Genomic DNA, 22,210 nt, shown 5'->3' on the forward strand with positions numbered 1-22,210 from the left:
AGGCGGAGTAAAGGTGCTGGTGATAACGCAGCTTTACTTGAAAGCAGAGCGTTCGTTGAGTGTTCGAATATGTCCAGGATAATGAATCCCAACATTAGGTATACCAGCGCAAGTGCATGTATGTGGTAGCAGCACGCACGAGACACCATCTCCCATTTCCTGACCGCGCTTCCTTATGCAGACTAGCTCTGGGAGCTAGCCGGCGGGCACTTGGCGCTCGTGACATGGGGTGGGAGCTATCCAAAGCCCAATTCTAGACAACTACAATTTCCATAACACGCTCTCCTGTCCTTTCCATGGAAGGAAGAAGCGAACTATTTCCTGTGATCGAGGTTTCCCCTGCGGTCGGGAGCTTCCGGTGAAGCAATCAACATGTCGCAGCAGGCCTCGTCCTCGCTGGACCGCATCGTCCTCGACCTACGCTCGAAGTGAGCTTCACACTGGCGCACTACCTTCCGACTGAAGCTGACACGCAGAAGAAACGACGAGCAACGACAGAAAGGAGCGCACAATCTCCGCCAAGTGGTCGAAGCAGCGCATCGCGGTGAGCTGCCAATGCGAGGGGGGCCTCCCCGCCCAAAGCTCTCCAAAACTGATGTCGTGCAGAACTCGCGCCCACCGCCTTCACCACCTTCTATAATGAAGTCTACGCAAAGATCTCCGGCCTCGTCAAATCGGGCAACGACTCCAACGAACGCATCGGCGGCATCCACGCGCTCAATGCCCTCATCGACTTTCGCGGCGACGATGCGGGCCAAAAGACGACGCGCTTTGCGTCTTACCTCCGGGCGGTGATGAACGGCCAGGACACGACAGCCATGGTGGTCGCAGCAAAAGCGTTGGGAAGACTAGCGAAGCCTGGAGGAACACTGACTGCAGAGCTGGTAGAGGCAGAAGTAAAAGGCGCGCTGGAATGGCTGCAGCTCGAGCGCATGGAGAACCGCCGCTTCGCCGCCGTGCTCATCCTGCGCGAGCTGGCGAAGAACTCGCCCACGCTCATGTACCAGTGGATCGCGCAGATCTTCGAGGTCATCTGGGTCGCCCTGCGCGATCCGAAAGTGCTCATCCGCGAGTCCGCCGCCGAAGCCATTAGCGCTTGTTTCGAAATCATCTCTCCGCGAGACTCGCAGATGCGCCAGCTGTGGTTCGGCAAAGTCTACGACGAGATTCTGCGGGGCTTTGCGATTGGCAGCAATGAGGCGATACATGGCTCGCTGCTCACGATGAAGGAGCTGCTGGACAAGAGCCCCATGTTCATGAACGAGCAGAAGTACAAAGAGACGGTCGAGACGGTGCTCAAGTACAAGGACCATAGGGACGCGCTGGTGCGGAGAGAGGTGGTACTTATCATTCCCATCCTCGCGGGTTATTCGCCCACAGAGTTTGCGACGAAGTACCTGCACCAGTGCATGTTGCATCTGCAGGGTCTGATTAGGAAGGACCGCGATCGGGACAAGGCTTTTGTTGCGATCGGGCAGATTGCGAATGCGGTCGGCGTCGCAATATCACCGTACCTGGAGGGCATACTAGGATTTATCCAGGAGGGTCTGCTTCAGAAAGCGCGGAATAAGTTGGTTGTCAACGAGGCACCCATCTTCCAGTGCCTGAGCATGATTGCGGCGGCAGTGGGCCAGGCTCTTACAAAGAGCGTGGAACGGTTACTGGACCCCATCTTCTCCTGCGGATTGAGCGACTCTCTTTTCCAGGCTCTTGTCGATATGGCGCACTACGTTCCCCCTTCTCGGCCGATGATTCAGGAGAAGCTGCTCGATCTTCTTAGTCAGATTCTCGCTGGGCGACATTTCCTGCCCCTTGGCAGTCCGTACCAGGTCTCACAGCCCCCTCAGATATGGACGCGAGATCACAAAGACCCGCAAACGATTGGTCCCCGGGAAGCGGAGATTGCACTTGCTCTGCACACGCTCGGAAGCTTCGATTTCAACGGACACGTCCTGAATGAGTTCGTTCGTGATGTTGCGATTCGTTATGTCGAGGCAGACAATGCTGAGATTCGAAAGCGGGCAGCCTTGACTTGCTGTCAGCTATTTGTCAAGGATCCGATAGTGCATCAGACCAGCACGCATGCTACAAAGGTCGTCGGCGATATCATCGAGAAGCTCCTTACTGTAGCCGTTGGTGATGTCGATCCTGACATCCGGTACGAGGTGCTTCTGGCTCTAGATGCTCGTTTCGATCGCCATCTCGGAAAGGCAGACAACGTTCGGACGCTCTTCCTTGCGCTGAATGATGAAGTCTTCGTCATTCGCGAGGCTGCCATGTCCATTATTGGCCGCCTAACATCGGTCAATCCTGCATATGTCTTCCCCTCTTTGCGAAAAGTACTGTTGCAGTTACTGACAGAAGTCAACTACGCCAATAGCCCGAGGAGCAAGGAAGAAAGTGCACAGCTGATTAGTAGTCTTGTTGGCGCAGCTGATAGCCTCATCAAGCCCCTCGTCGACCCGATCGTCACTGTACTCCTGCCAAAGGCCAAAGACCCGAACCCAGAGGTCGCTTCCACAACTCTGAAAGCCATCGGTGACTTGGCTACAGTTGGTGGCGAAGGCATGATCAAGTACATTCCAGAGCTCATGCCAGTCATACTGGAGTTCATGCAAGACATGAGCTCCGACTCCAAGCGCTTCTCGGCGCTGAGAGCACTCGGTCAGCTAGCCACGAACGCTGGCTATGTCATCGAGCCATACAGAGACTACCCAGAGCTCATGAATATATTGATGAACATTGTCAAGACAGAGCCTGAAGGCGAACTTAGAAGGGAAACCGTCAGACTCATGGGTACGCTGGGTGCACTGGATCCAGATGAGTACCAGAAGATCATGGAGCAGTCGCCGGACAAGCATCTCATCATGGAAGCACAAGCAGTCACTGATGTCTCCCTTATTATGCAGGGCATTACCCCTTCAAACGAAGAGTACTACCCAACGATCGTCATCAGTACACTGATGGGTCTGCTCAAGGATCCATCATTGGTTCAGTTCCATTCCGCGGTTGTGGACGCTGTTATGAACATCTACGCCACCATGGGACTCAAGTGCGTTCCTTTTCTCAACCAGGTTGTACCTGGCTTCTTGCAGGTTATTCGTTCTACGCCAGCCGGACGCTCGGAAGGCTACTTCAACCAGCTCAGTCAACTGGTCAAAACTGTTCGCCAACACATCCGTCCTTACTTGCCCAGCATACTTGCCACGATCAAGGAGTATTGGAGTAGCAGCCCGCAGCTTCAAGCTACCATCCTCTCGCTTATTGAGGCGATTGCTCGGTCACTCGAGGGGGAGTTCAAGGTATACCTGGCGGATGTACTGCCGCTCATGCTTAGTGTGCTCGATTCGGACAACACTGGTAAGCGACTTCCTTCTGAGCGAGTACTACACGCTTTTCTTATCTTTGGATCGAGCGCGGAGGAATACATGCATCTCATTATTCCGGTTATGGTCAAGATGTTCGATAAGCCTGGACAACCTATGCACATACGGAGATTAGCGATTGAGACGCTGGGACGGTTGTCAAAGCAGGTGAATGTTTCGGAGTTCGCTGCACGGATCGTGCATCCTCTATGCCGAGTACTGTCTGGTTCCGATCCAACGCTGAAGCAGACGGCGCTTGAGACGCTCTGTGCGCTCATCTTCCAGCTCGGACCGGATTATGTCCACTTTGTCCCGACCGTCAACAAGATCCTCATCACTCACAAGGTTCCACACGAGAACTATGGTCGCATTGTGTCGAAGCTACAGAAAGGTGAACCACTCCCACAGGACCTGAGCCCAGATGAGCGATATGGAGAGGACGACGAAGATATGAACACAGCAGAAATTTCGACCAAGAAGCTGGCGGTCAATCAACAGCATCTCAAGCAAGCTTGGGAGGCATCATCGAAGACAACGAAAGAGGACTGGATTGAGTGGATGCGAAGATTCAGTGTGGAGCTTCTTAGAGAGTCGCCGCAGCAAGCACTGCGCGCTTGCACACCGCTTGGCAGTGTCTACAACCCTATCGCAAGGATACTGTTCAACTCGGCCTTTGTCTCATGTTGGACGGAGCTCTACGATCAGTATCAGGAAGAACTTGTGCGATCCATTGAGACAGCTCTTACATCGCCTAACATTCCGCCGGAGATCTTACAGATTCTCTTGAACTTGGCCGAGTTCATGGAGCACGACGACAAAGCACTTCCCATCGACGTGCGGATACTCGGAATGTATGCTGGAAAGTGTCATGCGTTTGCGAAGGCACTGCATTACAAGGAGCTCGAGTTCAACGCGGAGCAAAACTCTAACGCTGTCGAAGCGCTCATCAGTATCAATAACCAACTGCAGCAAACAGATGCAGCTTTCGGTATCTTGCGTAAGGCACAGCATTACAACGATGTTGAGCTGAAGGAGACATGGTACGAGAAGCTACAAAGGTGGGACGAGGCCTTACAGGCCTACCAAGATCGTGAACGAAGAGAAGGAGATTCGTTCGAAATCACCATGGGCAAGATGCGATGTTTGCATGCCCTTGGTGAATGGGATCTCCTGTCCACGCTGTCAAAGGAGAAGTGGGCCAATGCAGGTCAGGAATATCGGAAGGCAATAGCACCACTTGCTGCAACGGCGTCTTGGGGTCTAGGCAAGTTCGCCGACATGGACTCTTACCTCAACGTCATGAAGGAGCAGTCGCCAGACCGCGCTTTCTTCGCTTCTATCCTCAACATTCACAACAACCGCTTCGAAATTGCCATTGACGAGATCGCCAAGGCGCGGAAGGGTCTCGATACAGAGCTCAGCTCGCTGCTTGGAGAATCGTACCAGCGCGCTTATCTGCCCATGATTCGTGTGCAGATGTTAGCGGAGCTTGAGGAGATTATGCAGTACAAGCAAAAACGAGAACAACAAGGACAAGCAAGCCAGTATGCGCAAAACCTGGGATGAAGCGGCTTAAGGGGCTGGCAACCAAATCCTGGAAGTCTGGCAGCGCATGGATGAAAGTTCGTCAGGCTGGTCATTACACCACATGAAGGTACCGACATGTGGATCAAGTACACCAACCTGTGCCGGAAAAACAACAGGATGAACCTCGCGAACAAAGCCCTCCAGAAGCTGCTCGATATCGAGGGTACGGGCGATGGTAGAGTGGTGGAGTACGTCCGCGAACACGGCCACAAGATCCCCCATCCAGTGGCGTACGCGACGTACAAGTTCATGTGGGCAGACCAGAACTTCAAGCAAGAAGCACTTGATTCGATGAAAGACTTTACAGCCCGACTTTCCGACGATCTTGCCATGCGAGCAAGAGCTGCTGCGAACCCGATGATGGCGCAAAACGGCATGAACGGTATGGCAGGTCAGTTCAACAACATGAATCCCTTCGCGGCGACGAATGGATCCAACGGCATGAACGGCTCAAGCATCCTCAATGGTTCAAACATGGGTGTGTCGCCATCAGAGCTAGCCGAAGCTCATCGACTGCTTGCGAAGTGCTACCTCAAACAGGGTGACTGGCAGCAGGAGCTTCAAGATGGCGAGTGGGAGCACGAATTTGTCCACGAGATTCTGTCCGCCTACGCAGCTGCGACACGATACAACCAGAACTGGTACAAGGCGTGGCACGCTTGGGCACTTGCCAACTTCGAAGTCATCAACTCGATCACGTCCAAGGCCGACCGCGAGACTACAGATGTGCCCTCTAACATGGTGCACGATCATGTAGTTCCGGCTATCCACGGCTTCTTCAAGTCTATTGCTCTTTCGTCGAGCAGTTCACTTCAGGATACGCTGCGCCTGCTTACGCTGTGGTTCAGCCATGGTGGTCTGTCTGAAGTCAATCGTACGATTTCAGAGGGTACCAAGTCGGTGCCCATCGATACATGGCTGGAGGTCATTCCTCAGCTGCTTGCTCGTATCAACCAACCCAATCCCACGGTCAGGCAGTCGATCCACCAATTGCTTACTGAAGTCGGCAAGGCGCATCCACAGGCTTTGGTGTTCCCATTGACCGTCTCAATGAAGTCAGATGTCTCGCGGAGACAGCGTTCTGCCAAGGAGCTCATGGAGGCCATGCGCGAACACTCACCGAAATTGGTCGAACAGGCAGATCTCGTCAGTCACGAGCTCATCCGGATCGCAGTGCTCTGGCACGAGCAGTGGCATGAGGGTCTCGAGGAGGCAAGTCGACTTTACTTTGGCGACCACAATATCGATGGCATGTTTGCAACGCTCGCGCCACTTCATGCCATGCTCGACAAGGGCCCTGAGACGCTACGCGAGATTTCGTTCATTCAGTCCTTCGGCCGTGAGCTGCAAGAAGCCAGGGATTGGTGCAATACTTTCCGCACTTCTGGCGAGATTGGCGATCTCAATCAGGCTTGGGATCTCTACTACCAGGTCTTCAGGAAGATTGCGAGACAATTGCCTTCCCTCATGTCACTTGAGCTGCAATACGTCTCGCCCAAGCTCAAGGATGCGCATGATCTTGAGCTTGCCGTGCCTGGAACGTATGTCGTTGGTAAGACAGTTATCCGGATTATTTCGTTTGATCCTGTCGCCACAGTCATTCAGTCCAAGCAAAGACCCAGGAAGCTGGAAATGCGTGGTAGTGATGGTAAAGCGCATACCCATATTCTCAAGGGTCACGAGGATATCCGACAAGACGAACGTGTCATGCAACTCTTTGGCCTATGCAATACCCTCCTCGCCAACGACGTCGAGTCTCGGAAGCGCCACCTCAACATTCAGCGTTATGCGGCTGTTCCGCTTAGCACGCAGTCCGGTCTGCTTGGATTCGTCCCTAACAGTGACACGCTCCACGTACTTATACGAGAGTACCGTGATAGTCGGAAGATTCTACTCAACATCGAGCACCGCATCATGCTACAGATGGCGCCTGACTACGACTGTCTCACACTCATGCAAAAGGTTGAAGTCTTTGGCTACGCGCTGGACAACACCACCGGCCAAGATCTCTACCGCGTGCTCTGGCTCAAGTCCAAATCTTCTGAAGCCTGGCTCGATCGTCGTACCAACTACACACGCTCGCTTGCCGTCATGTCCATGGTCGGGTACATTCTTGGTCTGGGCGATCGCCACCCGTCCAATCTCATGCTCGACCGCGTGACCGGAAAGATTGTGCACATTGATTTCGGTGACTGTTTCGAAGTCGCCATGCACCGCGAGAAATACCCCGAGCGTGTACCTTTCCGCCTCACCCGCATGTTGACGTATGCCATGGAAGTTAGTAATATCGAAGGCAGTTATCGAACAACATGTGAGCACGTGATGCGCGTACTCAGGAGTAATAAAGAGAGTGTTATGGCGGTTTTGGAAGCTGTAAGTCTCCCACCCTCCTATTCCATTTTGACCGGTGAAACATCCTTGGCTAACGTACCGAACAGTTCATACACGACCCCCTCCTCACCTGGCGCCTCCACCATACCGCCTCCCCCGTCGAGCCCTCTTTCCCCTCGGAGCGCCGCCAATCCATCATGGGCGACGCGCACGCATCCTCCGTCGACCCCATCGGCTCCATGCAGCCGCGCCGCCACCGCTCGAGTATTGCGCCGCCAACCAACGACGTCGAGGCCAAGGAAGTGCAGAACGCGCGCGCCCTGCAGGTGCTCTCCCGCGTCAAGGAGAAACTCACGGGCAGAGATGGACGACCAGGCGAGGAGCAGAATGTCATCGATCAGGTCTCGAGGCTCATTAGTGAGGCGACGAATTTGGAGAATTTGTCGTTAGCATTATATTGGTTGGTGCAGTTTTTGGTGAGCGGGGAATTGCGCATGACTGGAGGGAGGGGGTATTGTGTTCAGCATTCACAGGTGCATGGTGTTTTCTATTTTTGGGGGGAGAGATAGCATCGGGATTGGTTGGGCGCGTGTTTAGTGTTAGTGTACGAATATTGGGATATAGGGCATTGCTTTGGCGTCGGGAAAGTATCTAAGTATGCTTTCGATAGGGCTTGTTTTTGGAATTCAATTGTTTGCTCTGCAGGGTTGATGTGCGTTTGTCTCGCTGCTGGGAAATTTGAACGTGACGTGGTCAGTTCTTTTCGAAAAGTAGTGGGTGTGTTTGACTGTGAGACGACTTTGTGATGGTATAAAACTCTCTCCTCTTGTATAGTTGCCGTGCACTTCCTTCTCACAATACTTTTTTTGTCTTACTCCAAAACGTTCACGATGAACCCGACATAGAATTCCTCGGGTCTTAAAACAGAACCTAGTGGCTACATATTCTTTCGCGAGACTCGTCTTCAACCTTCAGAAAGCAACCGGAAGAGGCCTATGTTGGTTTGAGTATGTGAAAAGAGGGAAAGTATGAAAATCGTCTCTCGCATTGCTTTGGATTTTGAAATATATTTCCTCTACAGAAAGATATGGTTGTTACCGTATCTTATGAGTGTGTTCGGAAAGTAAAATGACTGTGGTTGATGTTTAATGCTTCCTCTCTATTTCGCACCATAGGATCTAGGACATGTACTCCAAGGAAGATATCGCACTCTCAATGTGTCCATCGAGATCGAAATCGTGGATGAACCCCCATCGATCCACCAACGCATCATACATCTTCACTGGATCCAAGCCAACACCATCAGCAATGCCGCTCAAGATGCGGCCCGTCTCGCGACTTGACTCAACAATACGCTTTGAGCGTGGCCGGCGAACGGCATCATACGTCTTGAGGACCTGCTCGACTTGACCCGGCGATCTGATCTGTGCAAAGAGCGCACCGAGAACAACAGCATCTTCGATAGCTGTAGCGGCTCCACTGCCTTGCCAAGGTGTCATGGCATGCGCTGCGTCACCGGCGATACATACACGTCCGTTTACGTATGTTGGTGCGTTAATGTGCTCGTACTGTGCCCACACCGCCGGGCTCTCTTGGTCAAGTAGTAGCTGCACACGCTATCAGCATAGTATGGAACGGAGAACAGAAAACTTGCATCAATCATCCCCTTGGCTATAGGTAGGTCCAAACAGCTTGAGAACGCTTTTTCCATATACTGGCGATCGATCGGTATCCGCTTTGCACCCGAAGTATCTCGATTGACTGGCGTACCAATGCACTGAACCATCTTTCCGCCCATGATAACATCGTGAATGAAGATACCACCATCGCTGATCCACCCAAACTGCCTTCTCTCGTTCAAAATCTCAGCACCTAATTTGGCTTTAGCTTGTGCATACGGCACCATGTTCATCGCTCCAGCCCAGCCCGCAGCAACAGGTTTAACAGCTTCATGATCCGCAGCAAGAACATGTGCGCGAACTGATCCAAAGATGCCATCTGCCCCAATGAGCGCATCGGCCTGAGCTTCAGACCCGTCTTCAAACCTTAACAGTACACTCTCCTCTTGCTGTACAACATCTTTGAGCTTCTTGCTCGTATGCAACCGGTCCTGTGGAATCGGCTCCAGTAGCTCATGCAGCAGCGCCGCACGATGCACCATCTTCCCTGGCTTCTCCTCCGCGACATCGATCACTTTCGTACCTGCGTGGGGTCCAGCGGCCTGTGTATTCATGAGCCTCACTTCCAATCGGAAATTCACTACTCCTTCAATAATTTCGTCAACTCACAAGCATAATCCTCGACGAATTCATCTTCACAGCACCCGCCCGTTCAAACATGTCTTCCAAATCAGGCACCAGCTTGCCCAGCGCCCGCTGCGCATTAATCGCTAAACCAATCGCCATGCCCCTTTCTGAGAACTCGGGTGCACTTTCGTAGATGTTGACTTCGATGTGAGATTGTTGGTATAAGGCCCGCGCAATTGCTGCGCCTGCGACGCCGCCGCCAGACACGGCGATTTGGATCTTTCGTGGCTCTGCCATGGTGCTTTGAAGATGAGAATGGCGTAAGAAGTGGGCGAAGGAAGTAGTCAGCCTCACGGATTTATAATAGCATTAGGCGTCCTACGGGTTGGCGCTGCGGCTTTTAGCTGGTTCGGACGCGTGGGCGAGGGAGGCCTCGGGCGGGGGGGGGGGCGAAGGATACCTCGCATTACTCGGAGCATACCGCAAACTCATGAGTGAGGAATAGCGAATTGTGCATATCGGTGTTTTGGTAGGTAGGCGGTGTCGCTGGACCGTTCGTGTATGACGTCCATTTATGATCTCATTAAGCTAGTTTTATCGCGGAATTTTAGAGATATTCAATAGGTAAGGTGTAGACAGATAGCCTAAACAGTATACAAAGATGTCTTGTATACGGGCTTTGATCTAGACTTGTCTACTGCTCGGTAAAACCATAGCTGCCAACATACTACTTTGAACTCGAGAAGGCAATATCTGGAAGCTGTTCTAGTTGTCATCCTTTTGCAAAGTGCTTCACCTTTTTTTTTGCATACCTTATTTGTTTCTTTTCTCGATACTATACGAGTGCATAGATTTCATTAGCTAACAAGCCGACAAGTACTCAAGCCCTTTTGCGCCGGCGCAAACACTGTAACTAATAGTACCATTGCTTTATACAAGCCTGAACCCGAAGTTTACCTACTTGTTGATGTACAACCTGGGACCAATTAGCTCCGAGTATGTACTTACGACGTCCTCCAACGTCCGCATACTGACATGGTGTGCAGTCAAGCCGAAGCTCATTCCCTGGATCTCCATCACCTGCGACGTCATTGCCGCCGTTATCTAGATTATCGGCGCCGCGTTGATTGGTGTTGCATGATCAAATCATAAAGATGCTACGACCCCAACAACATACTCCTAGGCGGGCTGGCCTTCCAAGCCTTCATGTTCCAAGTGTTTATTATTTTGCTCGCTTCATTTGCGTTGAAAGCTCGGAGTTAATTGTTCGGACATGTAAGCAAGGCGTTCTGTGCGTCTTTCACTGCTGCCGTATTGCTCTTCTATCTGCGCGTGTGCTTCAGGCTCTCGGAGACTAGTGAAGGGCTGTTTGGTTGGGAAACTGAACACAAACGAAGTGTTTTTTTGGACACTGGAATCCATGCCAGTTGTTCTGGCTGTCTGGTTGTTGGGAGCGCGGCATCCGGGACGATGTGTGCCGCGGGCCGCATCCGGTGGTACTGGGGACATGGGGCTGAAGTGACCGACTCCATGGCATCCGAACTTAGGCAGATATGTGTTGGAAGGGAATCGTTTGGACAGAGAAATCGTCCGATAAGCCTATAATAATGTCGGAACGAGATCCTCGAAATCCACCGCTTAAGCACTCCCAGGTTTGACGATGAATCGTGCATATTATGTGGAGCGCAGCATCAGTGACTAGTTTCACCGAATGCCCGACGATCGAAGACGGCACTGGTGCACTAAGATCCTTAAAGCACAGACACTGTGCAGCTATGGTGGATAAGAGATTCGCACGTTTCGCGCTGGTAGGGGTTCTGTCCATAATCCTGCTACCTGATTGAGTAGACTAATATTCACGGTCCCGAGTCAATAATGGTATCGATAGCTTCGAGAGTTGCAAGATCTACATCGGAATCGCCATGGCATGTTCTCCTAACCCGGAAATTTAGATCTTGTCCTGTTTGCGATTGATTGAGCTGATCTGGGGAACTCCTTTCTAGCGGCCGCTGCGGAGACGAGTCATTGGCGAGGTGGCCTGAAAGTGCAACGTTGCTGTCCAAGCTCTCATGATCGGCTCTGGGGTCGCCGGGCCTAATCTCATCTGGGCACGGCCCGAATGCATCAAGTTCGATCTTTTTCCATCAATCCTCATTCTTTGTTGCCTTGTCCGATTCCGCAAGATCTTGCAGATCTCATGGTTGAGAAGAGTTCACTGACACGCGAGCAACTGCCACGCTGCAGCGCCGGTGTAGCACCGCGACGAAGCAAGCTAGCAGCCTAATTGCGCACCTTGCTTCCTGCATACGCACCAAAAGCCACCACACCAAAGTGATGATAGCGGCTCTATCTTGGCTCCTGATCACCTCATCTCACCGCTGGCAGACCAACGCAACAAACAAGCCGATAGAGTCGAAATCTCACTCGCACAGGAGGTGTTCAATGGGTCGCAAAGACATCACTAGCGCTGCGTAAGGCTGCCTAGCTCGTGAAGTGACATCTACCATACAACACCACCGAACTAGCATTAGCGCCCTGAAATAGTTCGGGACGTAGTTGTGTTTTCGAGTCTTGACATCTAATCCAGGTCAACTTTCGGTGCAGAACGGCCAGCACGATGAGCTCAGTCGGTCCATTCTCGAGACCTGACGGTCAGTGTGTACATGAAAGTGCATGCACACCCATCTGGGACTGTCAGTATAGCGCGTGGAAGCGGTTCACAGCCTTCGGCGTGCCCGATATCTCCTCATTGGTCCTCTCATCAGACCCTTACTTGTATGTGCTGATAGGATACGCTCAGATCGAATCCACCTGCCAAAGCTAGATTTTGTTTTGAGGATCTTCCCGAGCTTTCAAAGCTTGGTTCTCTAGTGTGCATCTCGACAAAAAAACGGCCGGTGGCTCACAGAGCGAGAGCCGCAGATAGGGGAGCCTAACACAGCCCTCATTAGATCTATCTCCAATGTGCATCTCTAAAAATGGTCGGTGGCTCACGGAGCGAGAGCCGCAGACAGGGGAACCTAACGCAGCACTCATTAGATCTATCCCTGCTGAGCTTAGCTACGTTTCATGAACAGGTCAATCCATCACGAAAGATGGTGCCACTTTAGGGCCTGTCTGGTACGCCAGTTTCGCCGGCCGTTTTGCTTTGAAAGAGGTATAGCGTTCACGTAAGCCTGCTCCTAAAAAACCACTATGACAAGTAGAGAGGCGGTGAGAGCTCCGTTTTAGCTGCGCTAATTCTTTACAAATTAGGCTTAAAGGTTACCCCTTTAAGCGCGTCTACGAACTGGAGCCTCCGTTTTAAAGAAGCCATTTCATATGTCGGTCAGCAATCTGGAAGCTCCGTTTGCGCTAAAATTCTGCCCGATTCTGCCACGGCAAAACTGGTCCCTCCAGTTTACCAGACAGGCCCTTAGCTTCTCACGCCCTGGGCAGCGATACAGAGTGCTACCTGATCTATTACACGTGCGATTTCAACCAAAGTTATACACACGTCACAAATGGAACACCACAGGAGGTTTTTGGATCGTTCTCCGCACACGATTGAACGAACAGATGCGTGAAAGCCTTTTCCCTTCTTGGGCCATTGCTTAATTCCGGCAGATCGCGCACGTCAAGAACATGGGGTTCACATCTATCAAAACTTGTTCCCGTTTATTGATCTAATCAGCCCTAGTGTTCCCAACGGCGCCACACTACTAGCTTCAAGTTTTGACCATGAGCTGGCCTGGACGAGAGGATCAGCACCCTGCCACTTTGCGACTCGAATAAGTACACATCTGCCAACTGCTCTTTGACAGAGCAATGTGAACATCGACAACTTCAACATGCCTGGTGGTCTTCACGCTCCGATCGAACAGTGGCTCGCTTGGCCCGGGCCAAACTACATCAACCCGCCAACAAAGCCCAAATATGTTCTCATAGTCGCATGTATACTGGGACCAATCTGCCTTTCTACTTTTTTGGCGCGACTATGGGTGCGATTGCGGATTCAAAAGAATCCTGGCTGGGATGATTTCTTGATGCTGTTGGCTTGGGTAAGTACTCCCACTGCATGAAAGATCTTGCTACTGATGCACACTGTGAACAGTTCCCTGTGATGGCGTTGACCGTTATGTATCCCAATGGGGTAAAAATACCGTGTCCATCTATGATCTCAATATGCTGACGTTAACTAGTTGTCGAAATTCACTACTTCAACCGACATGTCTGGGATGTTCCTATGACTCACAGCACGACCCAGCGCCAATATGTCATGGCAATCTATATCATGTTTGCCATTACATCGGGCTTGATCAAGGCGTCTATACTTCTCTTTTACCGGCGTTTGTCGCCCCGATCGGTCTCGCCAACTTTTCGATGGATTCTGATAATCTCTATCGCATTCATCGGACTTGCCACATGTAAGCACATCTCGCTAAGTACTGTGCAGTAACTGACGGAAAGTAGTGGGCTTTGTCTTCATAACTGTGTTCACGTGCGATCCTATTTCTGCATTCTGGGACCAAACAGATTTGATACTCAATTCATCTGGCAAATACAAGTACAAATGCCTGGACGAAGGAGCTGCGATCGTTGCAAATGGAGCAATAAGTGCCCTGCAGGTGAAATTCTCTACATTATACTGTCCAGATACTAGTACTAACCACTTTGACAGGACATGATCGCCGCAACTCTGCCCGCACTTTTATGCTGGAGACTGCCACTTAGCCCTAAGCAGAGGAAGGCGTTGTACATCATCTTTACCTTCAGTTACTCGGCCGTCGCATTCGGATGCATGAGGACGTACTGTTCTTTTCGAGTCTTCTTCGAAACGTATGACATAACATGGGTCGCGGGCGACATCTGGTTATGGTAAGTCGGGCACATAAACACAAGCGTACATTGTCTGACCATGCGCTTAGGTCACTCCTCGAACTTAGCATCGGCTGCATATGTGCAAATGCACCGGCTGTCAAGATATTCTACAGACACTACTTCGTCTTCTCGGACCCGAACAAATTGGTTGAAACATCGTCGAACTCATGGGATAAGATCTCGGGTTCGAAGAGAGTTACGCTGCAGAGGAAGCGAGCCGACACATCTGAGTCGTACAGTTCTCAGATGGGTATCAACGCCAAATTGGAAGAGGACGGAGGCGATATTGAGATGGACCACATCCAAGCAACCACGCAATTTTCTTTTGTCATTACTCCAGCTGAGGAGCAGAAAGACCATGCAGGCATGTAAGGCGCTTTAGTGCATACATCGGGAGGAAAATATTACAAAACAATAATCATCAAAAACGACACCCCTAAAACGAATCATTCACAACTTATAGTTCCCAGCACTCCCAGAGAAAACAACCACTTCATCAGACTCTTGCTCCTCTTCGCAGCTTCAGAACGAATGACGACGTCATCCCTGATCGTCTGTACGGCATACCCTCACGATGATACCGTGTAGATAGTCGCACTAGGCCAGACGGAAAACCCGCCCACTCCAATCGCATCTTTCTCACTTCTATCAATAACGTGACCGGCAATTGAGTCGGCCGGGCAATTGAGCCGGCCACCTTCGCCAAGAATCCACTTCATTCCACCTTTCATCCAATGTCTCAACAACCTAATCTTGAATTACTCTCTTGTGAGGATAGGATAATCCTTGCTATTAAAGCCCATGAAATCCGACGCGTTAATAAGCTAACGGCGCGCTGCTGCTATCTATGATGTTCCTCGATCAACCCTCCAAGACCGACGCGCCAAAACCACCTCACGACGTGATACCCACCATGGTAGATCAAGGCTTACCAAGCCTGAAGAGGAGACGGTTATACAATACATAAGGAAGCTTGACGCACGAGGCTTTGCCCCTACGCTCAGTTACGTACGTGAAATGGCCAATCAACTGCTGGCTGCCGATGGTGGTAGCTAGGTTGGGGAAAAATGGGCCAGGAACCTTGTCAAGCGGAAGCCTGAGGTCAAGTCTCAGGTAACCAGACAGCGTGATCACCAGAGAGTCCTGTGCAGCAATCCAGCTATTATCAGCCCCTGGTTCAACCTTGTACGCAACGTTAAAGCCAAGTATGGGATCCTGGACGAAGATACCTACAACTTCGACGAGACTGGCTTTCAGATAGGTGTTGGAGGGTCTGTCAAGGTGGTAACAGCGTCTGAGAGGCGTCTTAGACCATTGCAGGTTCAGCCTGGCGACCGTGAGTGGGTAACGTTGATTGCCGGCATCAACGCCATGGGGTGGGTTATCCCACCTTTCTTCATCTTCAAAGCGAAGAACCACGACCAAGCCTGGTATCACAACCCAAAGGACTGGCGTATTGGTGTCAGCAAGAATGGCTGGACAACGAATGAATTAGGCCTAGAATGGCTGAAGCACTTTATTCAGCATACAACAGCTAGGACAGTGGGTAGCCACCGGCTGCTAATTATTGATGGCCATGAGAGCCACAAGTCGCTTGCCTTCCAGGATCTATGTGAGGAGAGCAAGATTATCACCCTCTGTATGCCTCCTCATTCCCTCCCATATCCTACAGACCGCTTGATGTGGGGTGTTTTGCCCCCTTGAAGCAGGCATACAAGGGTGAAATCAATGTCTTAGCAAACAGCGACATCACCCACATTGACAAGAAAGCATTCCTGGATACCTTTAATCAGGTGTTTGACAAGGCATTTTCAAAGGATAATATCCTATCAAGCTTCCAGGCAACAGGCCTGCTTCCAGACAACCCAGAGGTGGTGCTATCAAAGCTTGAAGTGAAGCCTTATACGCCGTCACCACCTCCACTAGGGCCTACCACCTGGCAGCCTAAAACACCAAGCAACGCTGCTGAAATTGAAGCTCAATCAACGCTGATCTTAAAGAGGATAAGGGATTATAGGAGTTCATCAGCAGAGTCACTCCAGGGTATGGTGCAGCAGTTCCAAAAAGGAGCTGAAATGATGGTGCATACCCAGGTGCTTATGGCAGCTGAGATAGTCAGACTTCGAGCTGCAAATAAAGCAGCTTCTGAGCGTAAGGCACGTAAAAGGAAGCGGATCCAGCATGGAGGGACCCTTTCACAGCAAGAAGCAGAGGAAATAATTGAGCGCAGGGATGCTGAGGCGCTGGTTGAGGCAGAGAGGTGTGAGGAGAGAGTGCAAGCAGGTGGTGGCAGCAAGGGTATTCGTCGCTGCAAGACATGTAGTGAGGTCGGACATAATAAGCGCACCTGCAAGAAAGATGCAGCTGAATCAGGCGATTAATTTAAGCTATTGTATATCTTTATTGCTTAGTGTAGGTTTAAGTTATGACAGTGCAAAGATAGGTTGCTTAAAAAGGTGGCCGGCTCAATTGCCCGGCCGACTCAATTGCCGGTCACGTTAACCTGTTTTTCGAATACATTTCTCAATCCCTACACACCTATACTCCATCCCAAGGACCCCATGGCTAACCCTGCATATCCCAAGTCAACACTTTCCTATCCCAAAACAACACCTCCCCCCCCATCATCTCGGCACGTCACACATCTCAGACCATCGATTTGCATGCAAAGTCTGCCATATGTCATGGCATCCCAGGAACAGTCACGCCAACTCAAGCAACCCACCAGACCATCCGTTCGCACGACAAGAGCACGACTTGCCGTGCCAATCTACCAGGATCTCCATGTCAACTCTGCGAGCAGGCATCTCCATGCTCGCATCGCGGCTTGCGGCGGGGTGGGATGTATATTGCATCAGCAGGAAGGATGCGGGATCTAGACTGTGTGGATGTAAAGAGTCGAGATCTCGCGTGATGACGACGCTTTTTCGTGAGGAAGCTTACATTGGTGAAATTCCCACCAGCGAGGATGGGATAACGCGCGTCACTGTAGAGGGTACTCCGGAGACTTGGCCGATAGGCGCACCTTCTCTCTCGAACACCGCGAATGAAGAAGTTGAGTAAGACTGCAGAAAAGACGCCAGATAGGACGCCAACGCTCTGAAATAATCTACACCTGAAATGCTATATGCCTAATCTAATTGTACACTGCTCGTCGCTTGCACTTCCAAATGCCGCCCGCTACTCCTAACCTCAAAGTCCTCATCCTCATCCTCGCCAAAATCATCCCCAACTTCCTCGGGTATCAGCACATTCTCCTCCCCATCCTCATCAACCACCGCATCTCTCATATTAATCTCCCGGGTCGGTAGTTGCCCACCATTAGCCTTGAGCGCCTCAAACTTCGCATTCTGCATGTCGTACACGTATTTACCCAAATGCTCCACGCCTTCCATGACGGCTTCGCCTTCGACGTCTAGTGCCGCGGCGGGGCGCGTCGTCTCGCCGAACATTTCGTCGGTGATGAGGGAGAGCTTGTCGGGGCGTTGGAAGAGTACGTCGAATGCGGGTTTGAGTTCGAAGACGGATTCGAATACGGAGCGGCGGCCGAGGATGTAGAGACCTAGGCGGGCGCGGGATAAGGCGACGGTAAGGCGGCGGATGTCGCGGAGGTAGCCGATGCTGCGGGTGCGGACTAGGGAGAGGATGATGACTGTGTGGTGTTAAATGTGCAGTGCGAATTTGAGAAGGTGGTTCACTTACAGTCGTTTTGTTCACCCTGGTACTTGTCCACAGTCGCAACGATTCGCGGCATGCCTGTCAGAGGATTGCCTTTACATCTCCGCCCCAGCACCTCTCCGATCAGAGCTTTCTGTCCGGCATATGTTGTCAAGATTGAGATCTTGTTTGCTGGATAGCCGAGCAGTCGCATGTACTGGAAGATTGCAACTGCATATTCAGCCTCACCCTCGTTGGCCAGCACGTGAGGCGCCACCTCCTGCTCACCCTTGCCTTTGTAGTCAGGAACATCGATGAACTGGTAGTCGTACTTGAAACCTGCGTTGGCAATCTGGAACTCTGGAGACGAGAGCACTGACGGCAAGTTGTCTAGCTTGGGGTAGCGCCACTTGTACAGCTCTGCAAGCGAGGCGCGCGCACGACCTTGCTGATCAAGCGCGATCGTTGGTACACCGAGACGCACGAGGCGCTGAAAGAGAGACTGCTCAAGATTGGCATACTGCCTGAAGGCCAGATTTTGGATGACGGGCGAGTTTTGGAGATGGTCACCGACAAGCACGATGCGTTGCAATGGCAGCTCTCCATTCTGAGGATTTTGTAGAGCAAGTGGGATGAAGTTCTCAATCTCCGTGATCTGAGCGGCTTCTTCCATGATCACATTGTCATAGTGAAATCCCAAGTCAGCAATCTCCTGTCTTCGCATGGCAGCATGCGTCGAGGTCATGGCGATGATGCGCGCCTCCTTGACCAACAAGTAATTTGCTTTGTCGCGGGGGTTGCGGAGAATCTCGAATGGACGGATGTCCTCGAGCTCTGTGAAGATCTTCTCGACATGGCGATAGCAGCCTTGCGCAATGTCTAACGCTTGACTGCGATCTGCTGTGGGCGGGAACAGTGGCTGAGGTGCGTTGGAGAAATAGTCTCTGAACGGGAACTCTGCGACTATTTGTTCTACACTGGACTCGTCAGACGAGACGCTGTCCCAGTATTGCGTCCAAGCGGGCTTCACATAGACAAGATTGAAGTAACCTGCAGTCTCGCACGAGCTGCTATGGGCACCGGGCGCGCCAAAATTTCTCGCCAGACGATCGACCTCGGACAGGTAGTACTGTCCTCTTTCGAGGAAAGACTCCACTCTGCCGTGCTTACTGTAGCTGGCGTCGGTCTGAAGGTCTTCCTCGCCATGGCCAAGACGCAACAGATGTCGTTCATCGATGTCAAGCGCCACGATCTTCTGGAAGAGCTGGTTCAGCGCCTGGTTGCTGTGCGCCACTAGCAAGGTCCGTTGGTCCGGAAAGTTGTGATATATATTGGATATAATCTGGGTCGCAACGTCCGTCTTTCCGGTGCCCGGGGGTCCGAGCACCACCGTCAAGCCAGGCTGCGTGCCAGAAGTGATAGCGTCAACCTGAGCAGGGGTGAACCTCACTGTGTTCAGCTTCTGTGCATCTGCAGGGTACGGCCCCATGTTCGGAGGCTTGTAGGTGGAGACATGCAGTGATTGATGCATAGGCTGTGCAACCTCGACTTGATCGCGACGCCGCTTTTTCGAAGGCTTTGCAGGCGCGATCTCTGGTTCAGCTGCAGCAGGGTACTGCACGACGTACGGAGGCCCAAATGATGTCTGTGCTTCCTCGTGGGGTTCGATAGATTTGCCGGGCAAGGACTCGATCAGGTGCTGCCAATCCAGAAAGGTATCGCGGAAGTCTATTGAATGCAGTCTGTTATGCAGTCGCTGGTACGATGCAGATGCAGGATCACCATAGCCTAGGAAAACTTCCTGAAGCCACGAGGGAGCTGGAATGTCCGAAAGCGTCAAGCGCTTGATAGACTCCAGGATGGGTAGGAAGTTGTTTTCCCGCCCTCGCCGGCGGACAATGTGGTTCATGTGCTCGTACACGTTGGGTCGACCCTCGGCAGTATTGTCCATGTCGTGCTGGTATTGCTTTGCGTCAATATTGACAAGGAGTCGACGCTGGCGGGCACGAGGGGCAAAGCCATCGGTGTGGACTTGCTCGCGAAGAGGTCGGCCATTTTCATCCAGCACCTGTACGACCTGTGCGCATCTGAGCTTGTGAAGGCCTGACTCCTCACCGGAGTTCAGCCCGTTGTTGTTGCCATTACGCATGGGTACATCATCCTGTCCCTCGATGGCGACTAGGAAGACGACATCACCGGTCTTGAGCTGTTCCCATTCTCTTCTGACCCCGTGCTGCAAGCGGCTGACGTCCAGAACGATCTCTGCTCGCACGTAGGCCGGATGTTCGTCTCCCACTTTCGATGGTGCTACGTCGACCACAGCTGGCTTCATGATGGGCAACGACATTTTGGATATGCCACCAAACTTCGAGTTGGCACCCTTCCCTCGCGGCTTCACCCTCTTCACGACGTCCTCCATGTCCTTTCGGATACCATACAAAGCTTCGGCTCGGTAGAGGATGAAGGATCTCCAGAGGAAGTCGCCCATTGTGAGGTACTGCAGGTTCAGCTTGGGGATGGCTAGTGGCCTAGAGCCGTCGTAGGACTCGTTCCTGAGGAAAGTCGTCTCGTAGAGTATTTTCTCAGTAGGCAAGATTGGCATGTCGCGAACAGTATCCTTGAATGTAGGCTTCTGCTCGACTAGTGACAGTAAGGCTTCCATGTAGAACGTGCGGTCTCGGACCAAGAAGGTCGAGGCTGGGTATTCTGTCCGGAGGTCCATGAGCGCGCAGAGTTGTACTAGCTCGTCATCGCTCAGCACTTGCAGGTGGCCGTGCAACTCCTCCCTGTTACCAATGCTGCCATAGTTTGCAAGTGCCATCAGCTGCAGCTTCTCCTGGAATGCGGCGTAGCCTGTGCGTTGTAGCTTTGCCAAGATATCGTAGTGCTGCTGGTCGTACTCTAGCTTTGACAGTTGCTTGCCAGTCTGGTCTTCGATTGGGAAGTTTGCGAAGTGATGCAACAGATTGAAAAGATCCCTGAACAAGCCGTTCTCTTCGTCCGTGTACAGGGGTGATAGTCTGATTGCTGGCAGGAGATTGAGGTCCTTGAGTAATGTGTTGACATATCTCCTGGTTGGCAGCTGGCTCTCCAGATCCGTCAGCAGCTCCATGAAGCGCTCGCAGTATGCCAAGTTGTCTCGAATCTCCTCCTTGGTGGTGCTGTTGTATAGCCTGTTGATGAAGTCCAGGACGAGAGAGTAGAGCCACGTCCGCTCGAACCGTAACCTGGCTTGTAGCGCTTCGTCTGCAGCGTCGAACCGTTTCGATGTCGCTCTCCAGGCCTTGCGCAACATCTGGTGTTCTTCGAACTGCGCCTCACGCACAGCATCGGCGTGCAGGTTCTGCCATATCGATATGCCGACCAGGGGCGCGCACTCCTTTCGGACGAGACCGCTGTCTAGGGACTGGAATGCGCCGATGACGAAGGAAACCAGCTGTGTCCGGATCTTGGAGGGCTGTGCAGGGTCGACGGTCATGGACAGTATGCGGCGGAAGAAGGAAGAGAACTCGGCCGGCTTGCTCGCAAAGTGTTCTGTAACATGTCAGTCTCCGCTCGTCACCTACGTGAACAGAGCTCCTTACCCCAAGACGCCAGATTCTCCCTTCTCTTCACGTTGATCATGAGGGCCAGAAGCAGATGGTGGTAGTTTGACGCATCCTCGGTAAAGCCCGGCCACAGATATCGCTCCAGCAGCTGCAGGTTCTCCAGAATGAGTAGCGACGAGTATGCAAAGTCGCCATCCTCCAGCTCGTCCCACAGCTCTTTCTTGACCACCTCGGGCCGCACCTTGGGCGTCTTCTTCGCCGTCAACCAATTCTTTCTCGCGACCTGCGCGAAGTGGTTCTCTCCGTGCAAGTCGGCGACGGTAGGACGGGCGTGCAGGTTCGACGAGCCGGTCGCATTCGCGGCATTGGCGCCATTTCGGGCGCCGGACGACCCTTCCTGCCTGATTCCTTCCATATTCCCAGCTCTCGTGTCCTTTCTATCGTGTTTGGGGTTGTTCGGCAGCGCAGATGGGATGCGCGCTCATTGTTGTCGCGAGCTCGTCTGTCGCATGACGCGCCAAGAGAAAAGTTGCAGGAGCCACGAGCAGGCGCGCGGAAGGCGCTCTGGCGCTAGTCGAGGACGGCCCGCTTGGCTCTCCGACCTCACTTTCCACCA

General features: G+C 52.2%; 6 protein-coding genes across 6 annotated transcripts; 4 read left to right on the forward strand and 2 right to left on the reverse strand.

The window, feature by feature from the left end:
* Nucleotides 1–372: 372 nt before the first annotated feature.
* On the forward strand, nucleotides 373–7,733 carry SNOG_08246 (hypothetical protein; the record flags this gene model as incomplete). The annotated part of the gene is made up of 5 exons (XM_001798514.1): nucleotides 373–428; nucleotides 499–544; nucleotides 657–4,909; nucleotides 4,997–7,216; nucleotides 7,391–7,733. 5 exons carry the CDS (start codon nucleotides 373–375, stop codon nucleotides 7,731–7,733), a joined length of 6,918 nt encoding a protein of 2,305 aa, XP_001798566.1.
* Nucleotides 7,734–8,461: 728 nt separating this feature from the next.
* SNOG_08247 (hypothetical protein) lies at nucleotides 8,462–9,826 on the reverse strand (the record flags this gene model as incomplete). Its single annotated transcript, XM_001798515.1, has 3 exons — nucleotides 8,462–8,851; nucleotides 8,899–9,504; nucleotides 9,572–9,826. 3 exons carry the CDS (start codon nucleotides 9,824–9,826, stop codon nucleotides 8,462–8,464), a joined length of 1,251 nt encoding a protein of 416 aa, XP_001798567.1.
* Nucleotides 9,827–13,359: 3,533 nt separating this feature from the next.
* On the forward strand, nucleotides 13,360–13,758 carry SNOG_08248 (hypothetical protein; the record flags this gene model as incomplete). Its single annotated transcript, XM_001798516.1, has 2 exons — nucleotides 13,360–13,569; nucleotides 13,711–13,758. The coding sequence occupies 2 exons, from the start codon at nucleotides 13,360–13,362 to the stop codon at nucleotides 13,756–13,758; spliced, it is 258 nt and encodes an 85-aa protein (XP_001798568.1).
* A 44-nt stretch (nucleotides 13,759–13,802) lies between these two features.
* SNOG_08249 (hypothetical protein) lies at nucleotides 13,803–14,820 on the forward strand (the record flags this gene model as incomplete). Its single annotated transcript, XM_001798517.1, has 4 exons — nucleotides 13,803–13,935; nucleotides 13,982–14,136; nucleotides 14,190–14,386; nucleotides 14,437–14,820. 4 exons carry the CDS (start codon nucleotides 13,803–13,805, stop codon nucleotides 14,759–14,761), a joined length of 810 nt encoding a protein of 269 aa, XP_001798569.1. The 3' UTR covers nucleotides 14,762–14,820.
* A 419-nt stretch (nucleotides 14,821–15,239) lies between these two features.
* On the forward strand, nucleotides 15,240–16,770 carry SNOG_08250 (hypothetical protein; the record flags this gene model as incomplete). The annotated part of the gene is made up of 3 exons (XM_001798518.1): nucleotides 15,240–15,305; nucleotides 15,446–16,028; nucleotides 16,127–16,770. 3 exons carry the CDS (start codon nucleotides 15,240–15,242, stop codon nucleotides 16,768–16,770), a joined length of 1,293 nt encoding a protein of 430 aa, XP_001798570.1.
* Nucleotides 16,771–17,520: 750 nt separating this feature from the next.
* SNOG_08251 (hypothetical protein) lies at nucleotides 17,521–22,009 on the reverse strand (the record flags this gene model as incomplete). Its single annotated transcript, XM_001798519.1, has 3 exons — nucleotides 17,521–18,041; nucleotides 18,092–21,580; nucleotides 21,613–22,009. The coding sequence occupies 3 exons, from the start codon at nucleotides 22,007–22,009 to the stop codon at nucleotides 17,521–17,523; spliced, it is 4,407 nt and encodes a 1,468-aa protein (XP_001798571.1).
* Between the last annotated feature and the right edge of the window lie 201 nt (nucleotides 22,010–22,210).

The sequence above is a fragment of the Parastagonospora nodorum genome (genome assembly GCF_000146915.1).
Source record: "Parastagonospora nodorum SN15 chromosome Unknown scaffold_12, whole genome shotgun sequence".
In the NCBI taxonomy this organism is placed as follows: domain Eukaryota; kingdom Fungi; phylum Ascomycota; class Dothideomycetes; order Pleosporales; family Phaeosphaeriaceae; genus Parastagonospora; species Parastagonospora nodorum.